The sequence below is a fragment of the Mesoplodon mirus genome (genome assembly GCF_964341445.2).
Source record: "Mesoplodon mirus genome assembly, chromosome: 14".
In the NCBI taxonomy this organism is placed as follows: domain Eukaryota; kingdom Metazoa; phylum Chordata; class Mammalia; order Artiodactyla; family Ziphiidae; genus Mesoplodon; species Mesoplodon mirus.
Genome location: NC_138990.1, coordinates 2,140,590 through 2,156,540, shown reverse-complemented (window position 1 = coordinate 2,156,540; position 15,951 = coordinate 2,140,590). Strand labels below are relative to the sequence as shown.

The window sequence follows — 15,951 nt, the reverse complement described above, 5'->3', positions numbered from 1 at the left end:
ATGAATGAATGAATGAGAAAAAGATCACTAGCTTTAACGTATCTGGGACAGTCATAGTCTAACCAAGTATCAATCCACAAGCATTTATTTACAATTCTGAAAACTTCCACATAATTACAAATGGGACAATATTAATAAATTACTATTTGGACAAAGAAAAGATACAAGTTAGCACAACACAGTTTACAAACTTACGATGAGGCACATTCAATTTGGTGCTAAGTCATAAAATATTCTTTTGCAATTTATGAAAAATATCCAATAGGCATGTAATGGCCAAAAAGAAAAATGATACAAACATCTGTAGACATGACAATGTACAAATTGTGACATAAATCTATCAGAAACTAGAAAATCTATGTTGGTCTTATAGTTCCAGCTTGCTAAAAGATACAGGCTTTGGGTGGAAACACAAAAAAATCCAGACCTGGCCATAACAGGGTTTCCAGAAAGTATGGGAACTAGCAAAGTGTAGGCCTCTGGATGGGAGTGGGTAAAACATGAGATAAAACAGTGCCTTAATGGGTATGTAGTATGCTGGGATGGAAAATATAGGAGCAAGGGATATTTGGAGAATCAGACAGCTAAGTATTTGACACTAACATGATCTACCAGTATCCCATAGGGCCTCGGGTACCATGCAAGGGTTTGAGGGATTCCAGTATTTAATTAAATCACAATGTGACAATGGGAAGAATTAAGGAGAGCTTCAGGGGTAGATGAACTGGGGATGTTACACCAAAACATGTCTCAGTTAACCTGATGGGTTCAAAATGCAGGAAGTGGATATACGGGACAAGACAATACCCTAACTATAAGAATAAAGGTTTACGTCAGGGTAGGGCCTGATATTCCTAAGTGTTGAAATAGAGCTCTTTAGTTTCTTCCTCCTACATGTAAGATTCTTTTAGAGGTTAAGATGATGCTGATCCTGCAAGCTAAAGTTAAATGGCTGGAACTAGAGAGAGAAAATAAGTTACAGGCTTGGAACAAGGAAAAGCCTAACTACGGGTTTGCATAAATAGAATTGAATGTTGGAACTGAATATTTTAATATGTAAACATATTACTGATACCAAAATGTGTCTTACCACACTTCCCCCAATCTCACAACACCCACCCTAACCTGCAGTAGCTATGGGTCCCTTGATTTCCATGGAAATATAGAGAAAAGAGACACTGATCTGGCTTGCAGGTATTTAGTAAGTTGTTAGCCTCACATCACATACTAGTATCATGTAAGTAGGCCATCTAAAGTAGGAAGCTTAGGGGAAAAACCTTGAAAAATCTTAAAAGCTTAAGCCACATCTCTATACTACAACACCTTTCACAATTTCTTCTCAGATAAGCATCATTTCCATCAGTGAAAAAACTCATATCTCATAATAGGAAAAATAGGCCTAAAAATTAAACGTGTGTCTTTGGAGGTCCCATCTATGGGATATCTTCCTGGTACTAGAAAAGTCCGCAGAAAGATCGATCTTTATTTTTTTATTTTATTTTTTTTTTGCGGTACACAGGCCTCTCACTGCTGTGGCCTCTCCCGTTGCGGAGCACAGGCTCCAGACACGCAGGCCCAGTGGCCATGGCTCACGGGCCCAGCCGCTCCGCGGCATGTGGGATCTTCCCAGACCAGGGCACGAACCCGTGTCCCCTGCATCAGCAGGCGGACTCTCAACCACTGCGCCACCAGGGAAGCCCAAAGATCGATCTTTGCACCCGTGAAAGCTTACCACCAAGGAAAATGACTAGATCCATAGATTTCCTCCCTCATACCAGCTTACCTCACATATAATTCATTAGCTCAGCACTTACCCACATTATCACAGTCACAAGAGTGGTTAGGGAGAAAAGCACTAACCATGGGAACTAAAACAGAGGCAATCCAGGCCAAGTTGGGCTGATGGCAGATACCTGCTCCTTACACTTGGGTGCATAATGTGACTCACCACAATGCCTTTTTCATAGACCCTTTTTAAAGTTTCTCCACAAAATCCAACAGGTCAAGTTCGTTCATGATAATTCAAGATAAACAGTCCTCAAGAGAAAAACATGCAATATGTCTTACAGTGTTGGAGTCCTTAAAAATATGACAAGGAAATAACCATGTAGACAAAACCAGAGCATTTTAAAAAATCTGTATTCTACAGACATACCAGTGAATGCTATTAATAAGGTAATATGACATAAAACAAAATGAGAAATATATGTAAGACTGTTCTCTTTAGTGTACAGAATTCATGGCAGTTGCTGCACTATCGAGCTACTTATATCTATGACTCTGTTCTGGTAATACAAAATGAGGCCAAAGTGTGTCAACTTGTTTCCCACAGAAACCAAAAAATCTACATGAATCTCTTCTCTCCTGGGCCCTTTAACCTTATCTGCTCCCAGTTCTCCACGAATGTCCTCTTCCTTCTCTAATTATTCTCCTCTTCATTTTGCTTGGCCTTGCACCCAAGCATGCAAGACAGAGAATCCTAGAGGTCCAAGATTCTAGAGTGGCTCTTTGCAAGAGGGAGGAGATTACAGTAACTGCCACACTGTATATACTTCTGTGCAAAGAAAAACGGACAGTATTCAGAATGTCTCTCACATATAAAAGAGCTGGATGGCAGGATACCTATGTGGCCCAAGGAACCAGAGGTAGCAAATTATGGGCAAAAGAATTGCTACCAAAGGCTGGCAGAGGAAAGTTTGCAACCAGCTTTGTCTCCTAGCTCTCTGGTATTTGCTTCCAACAGGCACAGTCTATTTTGTGAAGCATCAAGCACAGAAAAGAAGACTCCTGCTGCTGGAAGTTGATAGCAAGTAACATCCATGACAGTAAGAATGCAAGATCAAGTCTTGTCCTAGAAACAATGCCCATAATGGAAAAAAAAAAAAAAAAAGAAAGAAAGAAAGCAGAAGAGAAATTAAGTCCAACCAGGCCCAGCCTAGCCCAGCCCAAGGAAGGTGGGAGTCAAGGAGAAGAAACTAAAAGAGAAGAGCCTTGGACCACAACATTCTCCACAAGGTACACTCAACAAATTTCACCCTAGTGTTTAACCAAATTACAAAAAGAGCTTCTTAATCCCTGCTTTTGCTCCTTAAAAGCTGCTATAACCACTAATTAGACAGATATGATTACAGAACAACTGTAATAGTTCAAACTAGATGGCTCTTTCCTTCCTAAGGATATTAAATAAGATATATATAGCTTAAAGTATATGATAAATAAAATATAATACTCTGTAGAATATAAGTAACTGTTAGTTAATTATATTAATGAAAGTCTGTAAGAAATGTTGCAATGGTTTCCCTAATGTAATAGCCTGGGGGAAATAAATCTGTCTTCTAGGATTTCCTCCCAAGAGCTCAGAAATTTACGTGTTGTTTTAGCTCTCCTACACTCTCTCCACCCAACCCCGCCTTCCTGTTGGGCATCGGACCTCCCTATTGGCTATCTCATACCTTTCAACTGCCTGCCTTGTGACATCATTCTCCTACCAAACCTACTACCACTTGATAGAGTCTTCGGGTTTCCGTGGAGTTGACTGTAAATAAATTTGGATCATCACAAGTGACCAGTGACAAGTGACCAGTAAGCAGTGACCTTTGTACTGGACACACGTGCCGTTCAGCTGCAGCCACTCAGACAGCCTCTGGTGTTTTCACCTCATCCCTTGTATCTGCAGTTGATGTTTCCTCTTCTTCTCTGACCATATCAGGTAAGAAAAGAAACTTTTTAAAGTTTTTCGTTAGATTTATTTTGCCCCTAAATTTAGTAGTAGATTCAAAATAGCATGGAATAATGAGGGAAAGTATTGAACTAGAAGTCTGGAGACCTAATTTCAGTTTTCACTTTGGCATTTACTATCTGTGTGACTTTGGACAAATCATTGACGGTCTCACAAAGCCTGATTTTTTCCTTATCTGTTACGTTAGGATACTACATTGGTTAATCACTCTGATCCCTTTCTTTTCTAATACTGAGCCTTAAAGGGTACCCATGTAGAAAATGAAATCAGAGACTTCTCCAGAGTGTTGCAACAGAATCATAGAAAAGCCAGGTGACACAGAAAACTAGCAATATATACCAAGATGTTTCATGTGTAATGGTCTCCCTCCACTAATATTTCGACTAGTTGAAAAGAGAAAATAGGGAGAGAGGATGGAGAGTACTGGGCTATAGGGAGGCCCAGAGTCAAACGTAAGGAAGTTTAGGATTGTTTTCATCAGCACAGGCCAACAGGAACCAAGAGATAGGAAAAAATATAAGAATGAAGAGGGAAAGCATAGAGGAGCTCTCAAGAAAAACGTAGTTTGCAATGGAATGTTGATGGGAACCAAAGATTTTAAATTAAAGCAGAAACAGCATAGAGTGAATTCTGCCCAGAGCAGGGCAAAACAAAGTTGATTGTAGCAAATCCTTATTTTAACAGACTAAGAAGGAAAGTAAGGACAGAACAGGGTATCACCAGGAAAGGCTGCTTATCGGAAAAGTCATACGCAGTTTTTTTTTTCTTTTATTGCCTCCTGAATACAGTTGGCACTTGACAGTTTTGAATATAAACATTTTAGAAATATGTTCTAGAAATGATGCTTCCTATATACAAGAAACCAAAGTGGTTATCTAGGGGTCTGCTTTTCAATGTTTTATTCTTTCTAATTTTTAAACTATGTAGACGTTTTACCAATTAAAATTTTTAAATGATATCTTCTAAATTGAATCAGAAGGACTATGTCCTTTGTGTGATATGTAGGTTCTAAGGCAAGGTTGCTTTTCATCTTTACAGTTCTTTCCCTCCTAACGCAGAGAGCACATTGATCAACAGCCACCGTTCGTTTTTAGATCTTAGCTACCTAAGAAGAAAGAGAAAAGTCAAGCCCCACATCTCTAATAACACATTGAGGGAATTCCCTGGTGGTCCAGTGGTTAGGACTCGGTGCTTTCACTGCCAGGGCCACGCAGCATGGCAAAAAAAAAAAAAAAAAAAAAAAAAAAAAACACCATTTATCTAAAACAATATTGTGGAGTCCTTTGGATTTTCTTACATTTGAAAATCTTTTTTAATTGGATTCTAGTGATGATGGTTTTTTTAGGTTTTGGGATGTCATCTTCTTGGATGTTGAAGATGATTATAATCTAAATTCTAGGATAAATACAAAAACCTTCTTGATACTTTTTAAGCTTCTTTTCTGCTTATGATATATTTCTATTCTTTGAAATATATATTTCTGCCAGGGTTAATACCTGTTACTTGCTGGGTAAAAATATGAATGAGCACAATAATGAAATTCTTTTACACTTATTATTTGGCTGTCTGCTTTATACCAGTTTCAGTTGAAATACTTGTCTCTATATATTGTGGCTACCTATACATTCACATTGATTGAACCTTGTTGCTTGTTATATGCATTTTTACTGATATATCTTCTCTGTCTGTATGTATTGGCTAGGAATTCATTCAAAATCACCTTCTATCATGTTTTTTGGTTAATAGTATTCACTAAAATAGAGTGGGCAAAATACACTTTCATAATATCGCATGTATGGTACAGAATGTCATTTGCTACTAAATTCATTATGCTTTGATACTTGCCACATACCCCAGTTTTCATTAATATCTGTGCATTTCTTTTTTGTTATATAATATGTTTTTCTTGATTTTTCTTTGTCTTTCTAGAACTTATTGTATCTTCCTCCATGTAAATCATATGCTATATATCAGTTTATTCATGTATTAATTATTACTGCTATTATTATTGGTGGTGGTGTTATAACCACTTTACAGATGAGTAATCTGAAGTAATCAGGTAACTTTTTTCTTTCCAAAAGCACTTAAGAAATTCACTTTCAGGTAATCATTTTGAGGTAGGATGAGAAACCAGGCTTGAAGAGGGTAAAAATGACTCTTTAAATTTACCAGTTGGACTGAGCTGTATGTGAACTCTAGGTAAGAGCGTGGGAACTGCACAAGCAAAGTGAGACACTGAAGATTACAATGGTAAGAGCCGTACAGTTTTCTAACGGACAAAAAGCCCATATTATAAGTTCTATTTCTCCTGCTTTCTGGCAGTATCATGCTCAGAGTAGCGTCCTGGCAAGGAAGTCAGGATACTTAGGTTCTGAAACCTGGTGAGGATACTAACATAATGAGAGAACTTGAACAAGTCAACCCGACCTCTCTGAGCCTCAGTTTCCTTCCTCATGAAATGAGACTGTGAAAATAGAAGTTCTCTAAGGTCCTCCTAGTTCTAAAATGCTTCCAGTCTAGGAAACAGCATAGAAGTCAATACTAGTGCAGGCTGAAGGGAAAGATAGGGCAGGGAGAAGGTTGCTTCCAGCCTAGAGAAGAACAATGTCTGAACCATACCACTTGGGTCTCTGCCCATCTGTGCCCAAGATGGGAGCACAGGCAGTTAATACAGAAGAGTGTAAAACTGCTCAGTCCTTACAACCATCATAACTGTCTGATTTTTGGTTTCTCAGTAAGTATTGACATTAGAGGTGTCCTGACAGCAAGAACCTTAAGATAATGCTGTTCCTCAAACATAGTGAGAATTTATCAATCTCCCTGATTTTTCCATCACCCTCTTGTTCTTACAGAAAATTTCCAAAATCCATCTGTACTTGGAACTCTAAATTCTCTGCAGCACTCTCTTCCTGTGGTGAACAATGTAGCTTCCCTAACAGGAAGTGTCTGCAACTTCTCCAGAGTCTCTGCTCCTGCCGTCAGTTCGGCATCAGCTATGGCTACCTCTTTCCAGACACTCATGGGTAGTGCCGACCTTCACCAACATTCTAGCACGACTATGTTATCTGGAGTTACTGACCGGAGCCAGATCCCGAATTCAGCTGCTTCCTATCCAGGTGTGTTTGAGTGGGGCATCACAGAAAGCACTGAAAAGAATTCTTCTTCACTCGGAGACTTTACTCTGGCACTCACTGACCAGCACACAGCTGCTTCCTCCATGTTTATGGCAGCCCATATGATAAAACTACAGACACCAATAACATGGTCCCTCTATATCCATCACCTTCTGCCAGCCTTGCTCAGGGAACATCATCTCAGATTCCAAATCAGGGACACAGCCTGTCACTTCCCTACCAGGAAGGAAGCCAGGTATATTACTATAACCAAGGCACACTGGGGTCTTTACTGTATTGAGAACTTGGCTCCTGCCTGCAATCCTATGGCTCTGTGTCATACACAGGAAGTAGGGCCTCTGTGCAACCAGAAATGGTCATGGTACTAAAGGAGATTTAGCCCACAAATATCTTACCACCAGCTTCCACCTCTGGAACCTACTACCCTGTGTCTGCTCAACCCATCACAGAAACAAGTTTTCAGGGTGAGTACAAACAGCAAGAAAGTTGAACAATGGGGTCAGCATTCAAAAATGGGATCAAATCTACAGCTGGGAAGTGGTGTATAAACAGGTAAAATTTAGATCCTGAGCCTTTAATAACCACTGTCTTCGCTCAGGGCTCTCTGTTTTTAGACTCTATATAAGAACACCAAGGGCTTCGTGGTGGCACAGTGGTTAAGAATCTGCCTGCCAATGCAGGGGACACGGGTTCGAGCCCTGGTCTGGGAAGATCCCACATGCCGCGGAGCATCTAAGCCCATGTGCCACAACTACTGAGACTGCATTCTAGAGCCCATGAGCCACAACTACTGAGGCCCACGCACCTAGATCCCATGCTCCACAACAAGAGAAGCCACCGCAATGAGAAGCCCGCACACCGCAACCAAGAGTAGCCCCCGCTAGCCGCCACTAGAGAAAGCCCGTGCACAGCAATGAAGACCCAGTGCAGCCAAAAAAGTACATACATAAATAAGTTCAAAAAATAAATAGATAAAAGTAAATATAAAAAAGAACACCTAATGCAGGGGGAAGGTGGGAGGGACACTGCAAAGGTCATCTGTGCTACATGTACAAGAACCCTGAGAGCATACCAATAGGTACCACATTTTTCACTGCTGTAGCCGATCATTCCCCCGTACTACCACACTGTATCACTGCCTTCCCTGATCTACTGCTAGAGTCTCTTTGGAAGGTGTTTCAGAACTCTTGTTATGATGGTGCCAGTTTAACTGTCCTCACTTCCTTAATATATACCAGGATTTAAGACGTTAGGGTCCGAGATCCTGTCCAGAGCGAGCAAGCCAAGACTCTGTCTTTGTTTATCTATTTCATCAGGAAGGGCTCTACTCCCTCTCCTAGTTCATGGTGTGAAGAGTTCTTCGCCTCTCAGGAAAGTGGGGAGAATTGAACGGACTCTACATGAGAATGCTAGGCTTTGTAAAACATTTCATTTTTTAAAAATAACACTCATTTTTTAATTGACTTACAACAACCCTATGAAATACAAAGAAAGCCGAGAATCAGTGACAGGAAATGATCACCAGTAAGAATTACAACAGTCACCGCTTATCTCATAGCATAGGACGCTGTCCATGATCCTTAAGAAGAGTTAGTAGAAATGCCTTGCCCATCTTGCCCCCAAACACCATGTACCTTGAAAGGTACATGACTGCTGTGTTGGTGTTTAGGGGGAGCATCTCACTTACCAGGGACTGACTTCTACCTTGATTCCTTGGAACGGATGGAGACTTCCCTGGTGATGAAAAACTCCCTGGGATTGCAACCTTCAAGCCAGATATCTTGTGTGACACAAACTCAAGAACTCCCCAAGTCCTGCAGGGGCAGAAATATTCAGACACTTGAGAGTAACCCACCACCTGAACTTGGGGACATTTCAGGGACAGCTCCAGTCCAGAGTGCCAGTAGTCTCCTGGCCCTGCCTCCAGCTTCAAACCAGGGACAAATAGAGAGTAAGAACTTGGAAGATATTAAAACCAAGCTTTCGAAGCCTCTGGATGCCTACCAGATCCCAAGAGAAAACCAAGAGCCTCCACTACTCCCTTCAGAAATCCCTGATATTCACCAGCTCCCGGGCTGCACTGACCCTGTCAGCCAAGAGGAGCAGCCTGGTTCTGAAAATGCTGATCTGGGAAAGAACAGCCTGAGTCTTGAGGACCGAGGGACACTTGAAAATGGGATGGAATCTAGCAGTGGTTTTGCAGACATTACTGCACTTGGCGGAGGATATTCACCTTCCCCAGCTCTTTCATTCTTTGAAAGATCTTGATCAATCCAAAGGTCCCAACGTGATCAAAGCCAAAGACACCAGAGCCATTAAGGTGAATCAGGTGCAGGAAAAGCCAAGTGTCATAAAGGTTCCCTCTGATCAACCCAGGAAGAACAAACATAAAGTGTCTGAGCCTATCAGTGGTGCTCCCAAGGCCAAAATCCAGCCAAAGAATCCGGAGTGCCTGTTAGGGGGAGAAGTGGTTCTATGCAATGCTGCAGTCAGTGACAGGGCTCCTGTGAACACGGCCAAGCATTCTAAAGGCCAACCTCAGAAAGCTGCATCCAGAAAGATCAGCAAAGCTAAGAGCCACGGGCAGGAAAGGACCACAAGGACCAGAGAAAGAAAGAAGGCTGAAGAGAATAAGCAGTCAGGGAACAAAGTCAAGGCAGAAGAGAAGCCAACAATTCCCCAGACGAAGCGAAAGGAACACCAAACTGACCTTATCCAAGAGAGCTTTAAAAAGCCTCGAACCTCCCTAGGCATGCGCATGCTGGAGTCTGGGAAGGTTTTTCATGCACTGCGAGAGAAGAATGATAAGAAAACTGGGCTCTCTTCCTGTCAGGTCTTGGGAAATTCAAGCAACCCTAAAGATCCCCAGCCACCCCCAGCTATCCAGCCATGGTGGTGTACCCCACGTGAGGGTAAGAGTCCTGAGAAAACTCAAGTCGAAGCCCAGAAACCAGACAGCAGTGCTGAAAAAGAGTGTCCATTTCCATTCCAGTATGAGCTGCCTCCTCTGGGGAAGGTCAAGTTGATACCTCTGCCTTTTTCTGCCTGGGACAAGCCTCAAGCTCGACCTGCTCCTCGGAGGCCACAGTCTCTGGCCTCACATCGGCCTGTTGTGGCGGACCATGCCCAGCCTGCTTCTACTAACTCAGCTCAACCTGCTGCAGCCAGTTCATCCCAGCCAGCTTCTGCCTCTTTGCCACGTCCTGCCAAAGCAGCTCAGCCAACTGACCAACCCAACCCAACCGGGTTGGACTGACCATACCCAGCCTAGTGTCCATCATTCTGCTGCTCCTAGGCCTGCACCCTACAAAACTTCATCTTGCACTTCTCTCCAGCAGGAGCCTGTTCCCCCTGCTGTGACTAAGCGCCAGTCCCCACCCAAGCTCCAAACCCCATTTCTACTCCAAGACTTCAGCAAGCAGCGAATTCTATGGAGGGAACCCAATGTTCCTGAGCCAGTCATGTCAAAGCCCATCGAACAAAAGCAGAAGTCAGAATGGAAGGCCACGAAGAGGCGGGCTCTACAGGAACGTGAGAAGCCTGCCAAATACACCTCTTTGGGGAAACTGCAATTTTTCATTGAGAGAAAAAGAAATGGAAATTGCTGACTACTACGGATATTTAAAGTAAGAGCTGCTAGGATTGTTTGTGCCACCTTGGGTACCAGCTGCTCTTTCATATATAGATAAGATAGGTATAAATTTCTCTATTTACTTTGATATATTTTAAAACAATAAAACTGAATAAATAAATGTAATAGAATTAATAGATGAGTAATAAACCTTTTGAATTTTGAGATGCTGCTAACGGTGGCGTGTTTTAGTTCTTTCTGTTCTGTTTTGTTTTTGATGGGGTTGGAATCAAAGTCTGCATGAGAAAGGAAGGACTGAAAGTTGGATTGGAGAATGAAGGAAAGGGGTAAAAACTGAGGAAAGAGGAAGGAACTTGGCCCAGGTCTAGGAAGGTCGAAAGAGATTTATGGATTTATGAAAGGAAGCAGGAGTGAGGATGAAATGGCAGAAGTAAAAAGCAGGGTCAGAGGTCAGGGTTGAAAGAACAAAACGTGAGTAGAGTTGAAGATGACAGAATGTGAGTCTAGGTTTACTAGGAGAAATAGAAAAAGTCTCTTGGGGAGGTTGGCCTTAAGTCTCACAACCACCACATAGGTATTTAAGAAAACAAGGGGTTCAGGACACATCGCTGAAATGTTTGAGTTGCCTTATGCAGGTGTGATTATAGTGGGGGAATAGGGAAACCTACCAGAGAGGTGGCTAGGGCTCAGAGTTATCCTAGGGGCAGCTGACGACAGGGGCAGAGCCAAGGGAAGTGCTGCCTCAGGAGACCCACGAATAGGGCCTGATATGCAAATCACCATGTACTCAACACCTAAGCACCAGGGCAGCTAATGCACTATTCACTTAATCCTGGCAACGACAGGCAAGGCCAGTATTCCTGTGCCACTTAGAGAGGTGCAGCAAAGGGCTGAGGTCACATCGCATGTGGAGGTGCAAGGCCTCAATTTGAGGCCCAAATGCCTCTGAAGTCCTCAGTATTTGCAAGTGCCTGCAGGCGTCCAACCTGGCTTTCAGAGCACAGCATCCTGAGGTTACTGGTGGACGAGCCCAAACTTCTGGACAGGCCTAAATATTAACTTGAGGGGCTTCCTCCACTGACCAGGGCGCGTGCCACCCTCTCTAAACATCACCATCAACTGAAATGCACGAGAAAAATCCGATGGAAGCGTCCACTCTCACGGGTGAGAGCGGTGGGGGCACGTGCACGGGGCAGCCGCTCCAACAGCCACAGGACGCAGGCGCCCAGCGGTTCAGGGGCTCCCTGGGAGGCCTCGTGGGGCTGCTCGAGGGAGTGAGGAGGGGAGAGAGCAGCAGGGGGTGGGCGTGAAAAGGAATGACGTGGGGAGAACGGAGAGCTGGAGACAGTGGATCGTGGATAGTGACCATGGGAAAACTGGCAATTTTCATTTTCAAGATGAATTTTTTGAGATGTCATTCACATGCCATAAAATTTACCTCCTGAAACTGCAAATTCATTTCGTACATTCTCAAGCCTATGCAACCATCACCGTCATCTAACCCATCACGTTTTCATCACCCCAAAAAGAAGCCCCGTAACCATCAGCAGGCCCTCTTCATCCCCTCCTCCTTCAGTCCCTGCAACCATTCATTTCCTTTCAGTCGCTATGGTTTTGCCTTTTCTGGACATTTCATGAAATAATACAATTGTGACCACTGTGTGGGGCTTCTTTCACTTAGCATAATGTTTTCAAGTTCGTCCATGTCATAGCATGTGTCAGTACTTCATTGCTTTTTATGACTGTGTAATATTTCACATATACACCACATTTAAAATATCCATTCATCCATTGATGGGCATTTCGGTTTTTTACACTAATAATCTCCATTTATTGACAGTTGATTCTGTGCCAGGCAGCACCAGGCTACGTTACTGACCTTATTTCACAGATAAAGAGGCTTGGAGAGTGTGAAGAGTTTGCCCAAGATTAAGAGCTAGTAATTTGCGGAACTGGGGTTTGAACTCAGGCGACCTTCAGAGTTAATAAATTCACATGACAGAACATTAGAAAAGGTACACAAGGGTATTCAATGAAAAGCCACCCTTTTCCCCACGTTCCCCAGCCACACATTTCCCTCCTCAGAGGCATCTGCTTTTGCCATGCTGTGGATCCTTCCAGAGAACTATTTATACCTCAACATGGATGTATCACAATTTATTGACTCATCTGTCCCACGGATTTGAAATGTCACTTTTATGGTATAATAGATTCTTATACGTACTTACATTACTCTTTTCAGAGCTGTCCTGACTCTTTTTTGCCTATCTTTTATGTTTTCCATTTCTTTTTTTTTTTTTTTTCTTTTTGCGGTATGCGGGCCTCTCACTGTTGTGGCCTCTCCCGTTGCGGAGCACAGGCTCCGGATGCGCAGGCCCAGCGGCCATGGCTCACGGGCCCAGCCGCTCCGCGGCATATGGGATCCTCCCAGACCAGGGCACGAACCCGTATCCCCTGCATCGGCAGGCGGACTCTCAACCACTGCGCCACCAGGGAGGCCCATATGTTTTCCATTTCTTTAAAATTCTTTTTATCTTTTTTGATTTAAAAAACATTTTCCTTTCCTTGTTTGTTTCTCTTAAGGCATTATCCATAATGTTCATTCACCTGTATTATTCTGTTTAATTTATTTATTTTTGGAGGTGTTAGGTATTAGTTGCAGCACGTGGGCTCTTCGTTGCAGTGCGTGGGCTCTTCCTTGCGGCTCGTGGGCCCTCTAGTTGTGGCGCGTGGGCTCCACAGCACGTGGGCTCAGTAGTTGCGGCGTGCGGGCTTAGTTGCCCTGCGGCATGTGGGATCTCAGCTCCTCAACCAGGGATCGAACCTGCATCCCCTGCATTGGAAGGCAGATTCTTAACCACTGGACAACCAGGGAAGTCCCCACTCTTGTATTATTTTAAATTTAGTCGGCTTTTCTGAATTTTTTTTCTTTTATTTTGAATTCTGTCCTGAGTTCTATCATCTTACCTAATTCTGGTTTATGCTGTTCGTTCATCTTTTTTTTTATTATGGTAAAATATACATAAAACAAAATTTAGTATTTCAACCATTTTCAAGTATACGTCAGTGACATTAAATACATTCACAATGCTGTGCAACCATCACCACTATCCAAATTCAAAATAATTATGTCAAGGGCTTCCCTGGTGGCGCAGTGGTTGAGAGTCCGCCTGCCGATGCAGGGGACACGGGTTCGTGCCCTGGTCCGGGAGGATCCCACATGCTGTGGAGCAGCTAGGCCCGTGAGCCATGGCTGCTGAGCCTACGCGTCCAGAGCCTGTGCCTCGCAACAGGAGAGGCCACAACAGTGAGAGGGCCACGTACCGAAAAAAAAAAAAATTGTAGTAATACAAAGTCATTATCTTATATTGAAACATTACATTTTTCCATATAGAGTGAAAAGAAGTTCATCTCCACCCCTTATTCCACTTCTTTCCCATAAGTAACCACTATTAGCAGGATTTTATTATGTCTTTATCTGTATCCCTTTTCAGATCATGAGCACTCTAGGCCAGGGTTCTTTGCGTCCAAGTGTCTAACAGGAAGCTGGGCACACAACAGACCCACAGCCTGTCTGAGGGACTGAGTGCCTGGAGAGCAGTAGAGCTTAGGGAGATGTGGAGAGGAACGATCGTGTTCCCCTGTGGTCAGGTGACCTCACTGCTTTCTGTCTTTCCATTGGTGCCATTTCTAAGGATTTATGAACAGCTTCCAGAAGTACAGAAAAAGAGAGAAGAGGAAAAGAGGAGATTGGAATGTAAGTCATACCGGCTTCGAGCCCAGCTATATAAAAGGGTCAGTCAGTCCTAGAGCAAGATTGATGAGATTTATCAGGGGAAACAGAAATTGAGAAAAACACATCTGACCTGTTTGACTTAACCACATTTGGAAAGTGAACTTAAGCTCATAACGCATTGTACCACTACTAAAATTTAGAAGATAAAAGCACCTGTAACTAGACTTCAAATCTGAAAATCTAGAAAGGCAAATCTAAAAAAGGCATCTTCCAGGGACTTCCGTGGTAGTCCAGTGGTTAAGACTCAATGCTTCCACTGCAGGGGGCACAGGTTTGATCCCTGGCCAGAGAACTAAGATCCCACATGCCGCACGGCACGGCCAAAAAAAAAAAATTGTTTTAAAGTTTTTTAATTGTTTAATAAATAAATAAGGCACCTTCCAGGCATACATTTGGAATGAAACCAAATTTCAAATTGGGTGTCAGTTTAGATGCCATGCTGGAAATGCCCACATCTTTCAGAACTGATGAGTTTTCATCGAGAGTCCCAAATGATAGTTTTATGCCCCTTATGGGTGAGTCGTGTACCACTAGAACTTTTTAAATAAATTGGAAAATGTCCAAGTGTAGCATACAAGTTGGGAGTTTGGGTACTCAGAACCTTGAAGCCACTACCATTTCCTGCCCACAGCCCCAGTAGAATCAGTGGTACTGCAAGTCCAAGGACCTCACAGGCCAGGGGACTTGCTACCAATTAATTCCTTGAGAAAGCAGATGGGCTACTATGCCTGAAGGTCCAGATCCTTCAGTGTTCTCATTTCTTTCCCAACCCCCTCACTTCACCCCCAGAGGACTCTGAAAGTCAGAAACCAAGAGACGAGCTCATACCAGACCGATGTGGGATTGGAGAGCTGCTTCTGGAGCGCATACCACAGCTCAGGCTGGGCTCCCTCAAGTGGGGACGCCCCAGGCACTACATGGCCTGTCTGGTGTGTCAGCATCACAAGGCCAGGCCTCTTATTGTGCTTGTGTGTTTGTGAACTGATGGATGGATTAGTCTATTAGGATTATATTAGTATTATATTTCTGTATAAACTATAATAGACTACAGATCATCTTCCCTAAACAGTTCAGGAAGTATTTTTTGTATAATTACCATAGTTTCTGTAGCTGGGAAAGACAAACAAGATTTGGGGAGAACAACGCTGGTCTCTTCAGCAACATGTCTGGGGTGAGGAGTGGCTGTCTGCCTCTAGTGGCAAAAGAGTATCTAACTTCTTTCCTGCCTTTCTTTTCTTCCACAAAAGTAACCAATCAACTCTTGGGGAGAAAAGTTCCTTGGAACTGACAAAAGAGTATTTTCCTCAGAGCCTTGGAATTATATTTTATCAGCCTGGAGGAGCACAATCCTTACTTTTATGAGTCTGGTTTAATAAAACTTATCTTGTGGTCCATGTGTAATTTAGAAGTAGTAACCTTCTAAAGAGTCTTGGGTAGAATGATGACTAAGATTAGGTTTAGGAGCAATACTTTCTCCACAGTGGCCTTGCCCACAGGGATGTTTGTTACAATGGTATTATCTTAATTCTAGGCAAGAGTAAGTCCCTTTTTGTTTGTGTTTTTATAGAAAATAACTTCTGATTGACTCATAGTAAAGCAAGCAGCAGAGAGTTATTTATTTCCCATCTGTAGAGGTGCAGGGAGCTATGCAGTGTCTCCCTGAGGTATGTGGGGAACTTCCATCTAAAAG

At 42.9% G+C, this 15,951-nt stretch overlaps 1 protein-coding gene across 1 annotated transcript; it reads left to right on the top strand.

The window, feature by feature from the left end:
* Positions 1–521: 521 nt before the first annotated feature.
* On the top strand, positions 522–10,641 carry LOC309815921 (uncharacterized protein C2orf78-like; the record flags this gene model as incomplete). The annotated part of the gene is given in 10 exon segments (XM_082643000.1): positions 522–525; positions 3,584–3,709; positions 6,592–6,969; positions 6,972–7,150; positions 7,154–7,249; positions 7,253–7,337; positions 8,564–9,087; positions 9,089–10,098; positions 10,100–10,453; positions 10,455–10,641. Coding segments are annotated over 10 exon segments (2,805 nt in total). The 3' UTR covers positions 10,504–10,641.
* Positions 10,642–15,951: the final 5,310 nt, after the last annotated feature.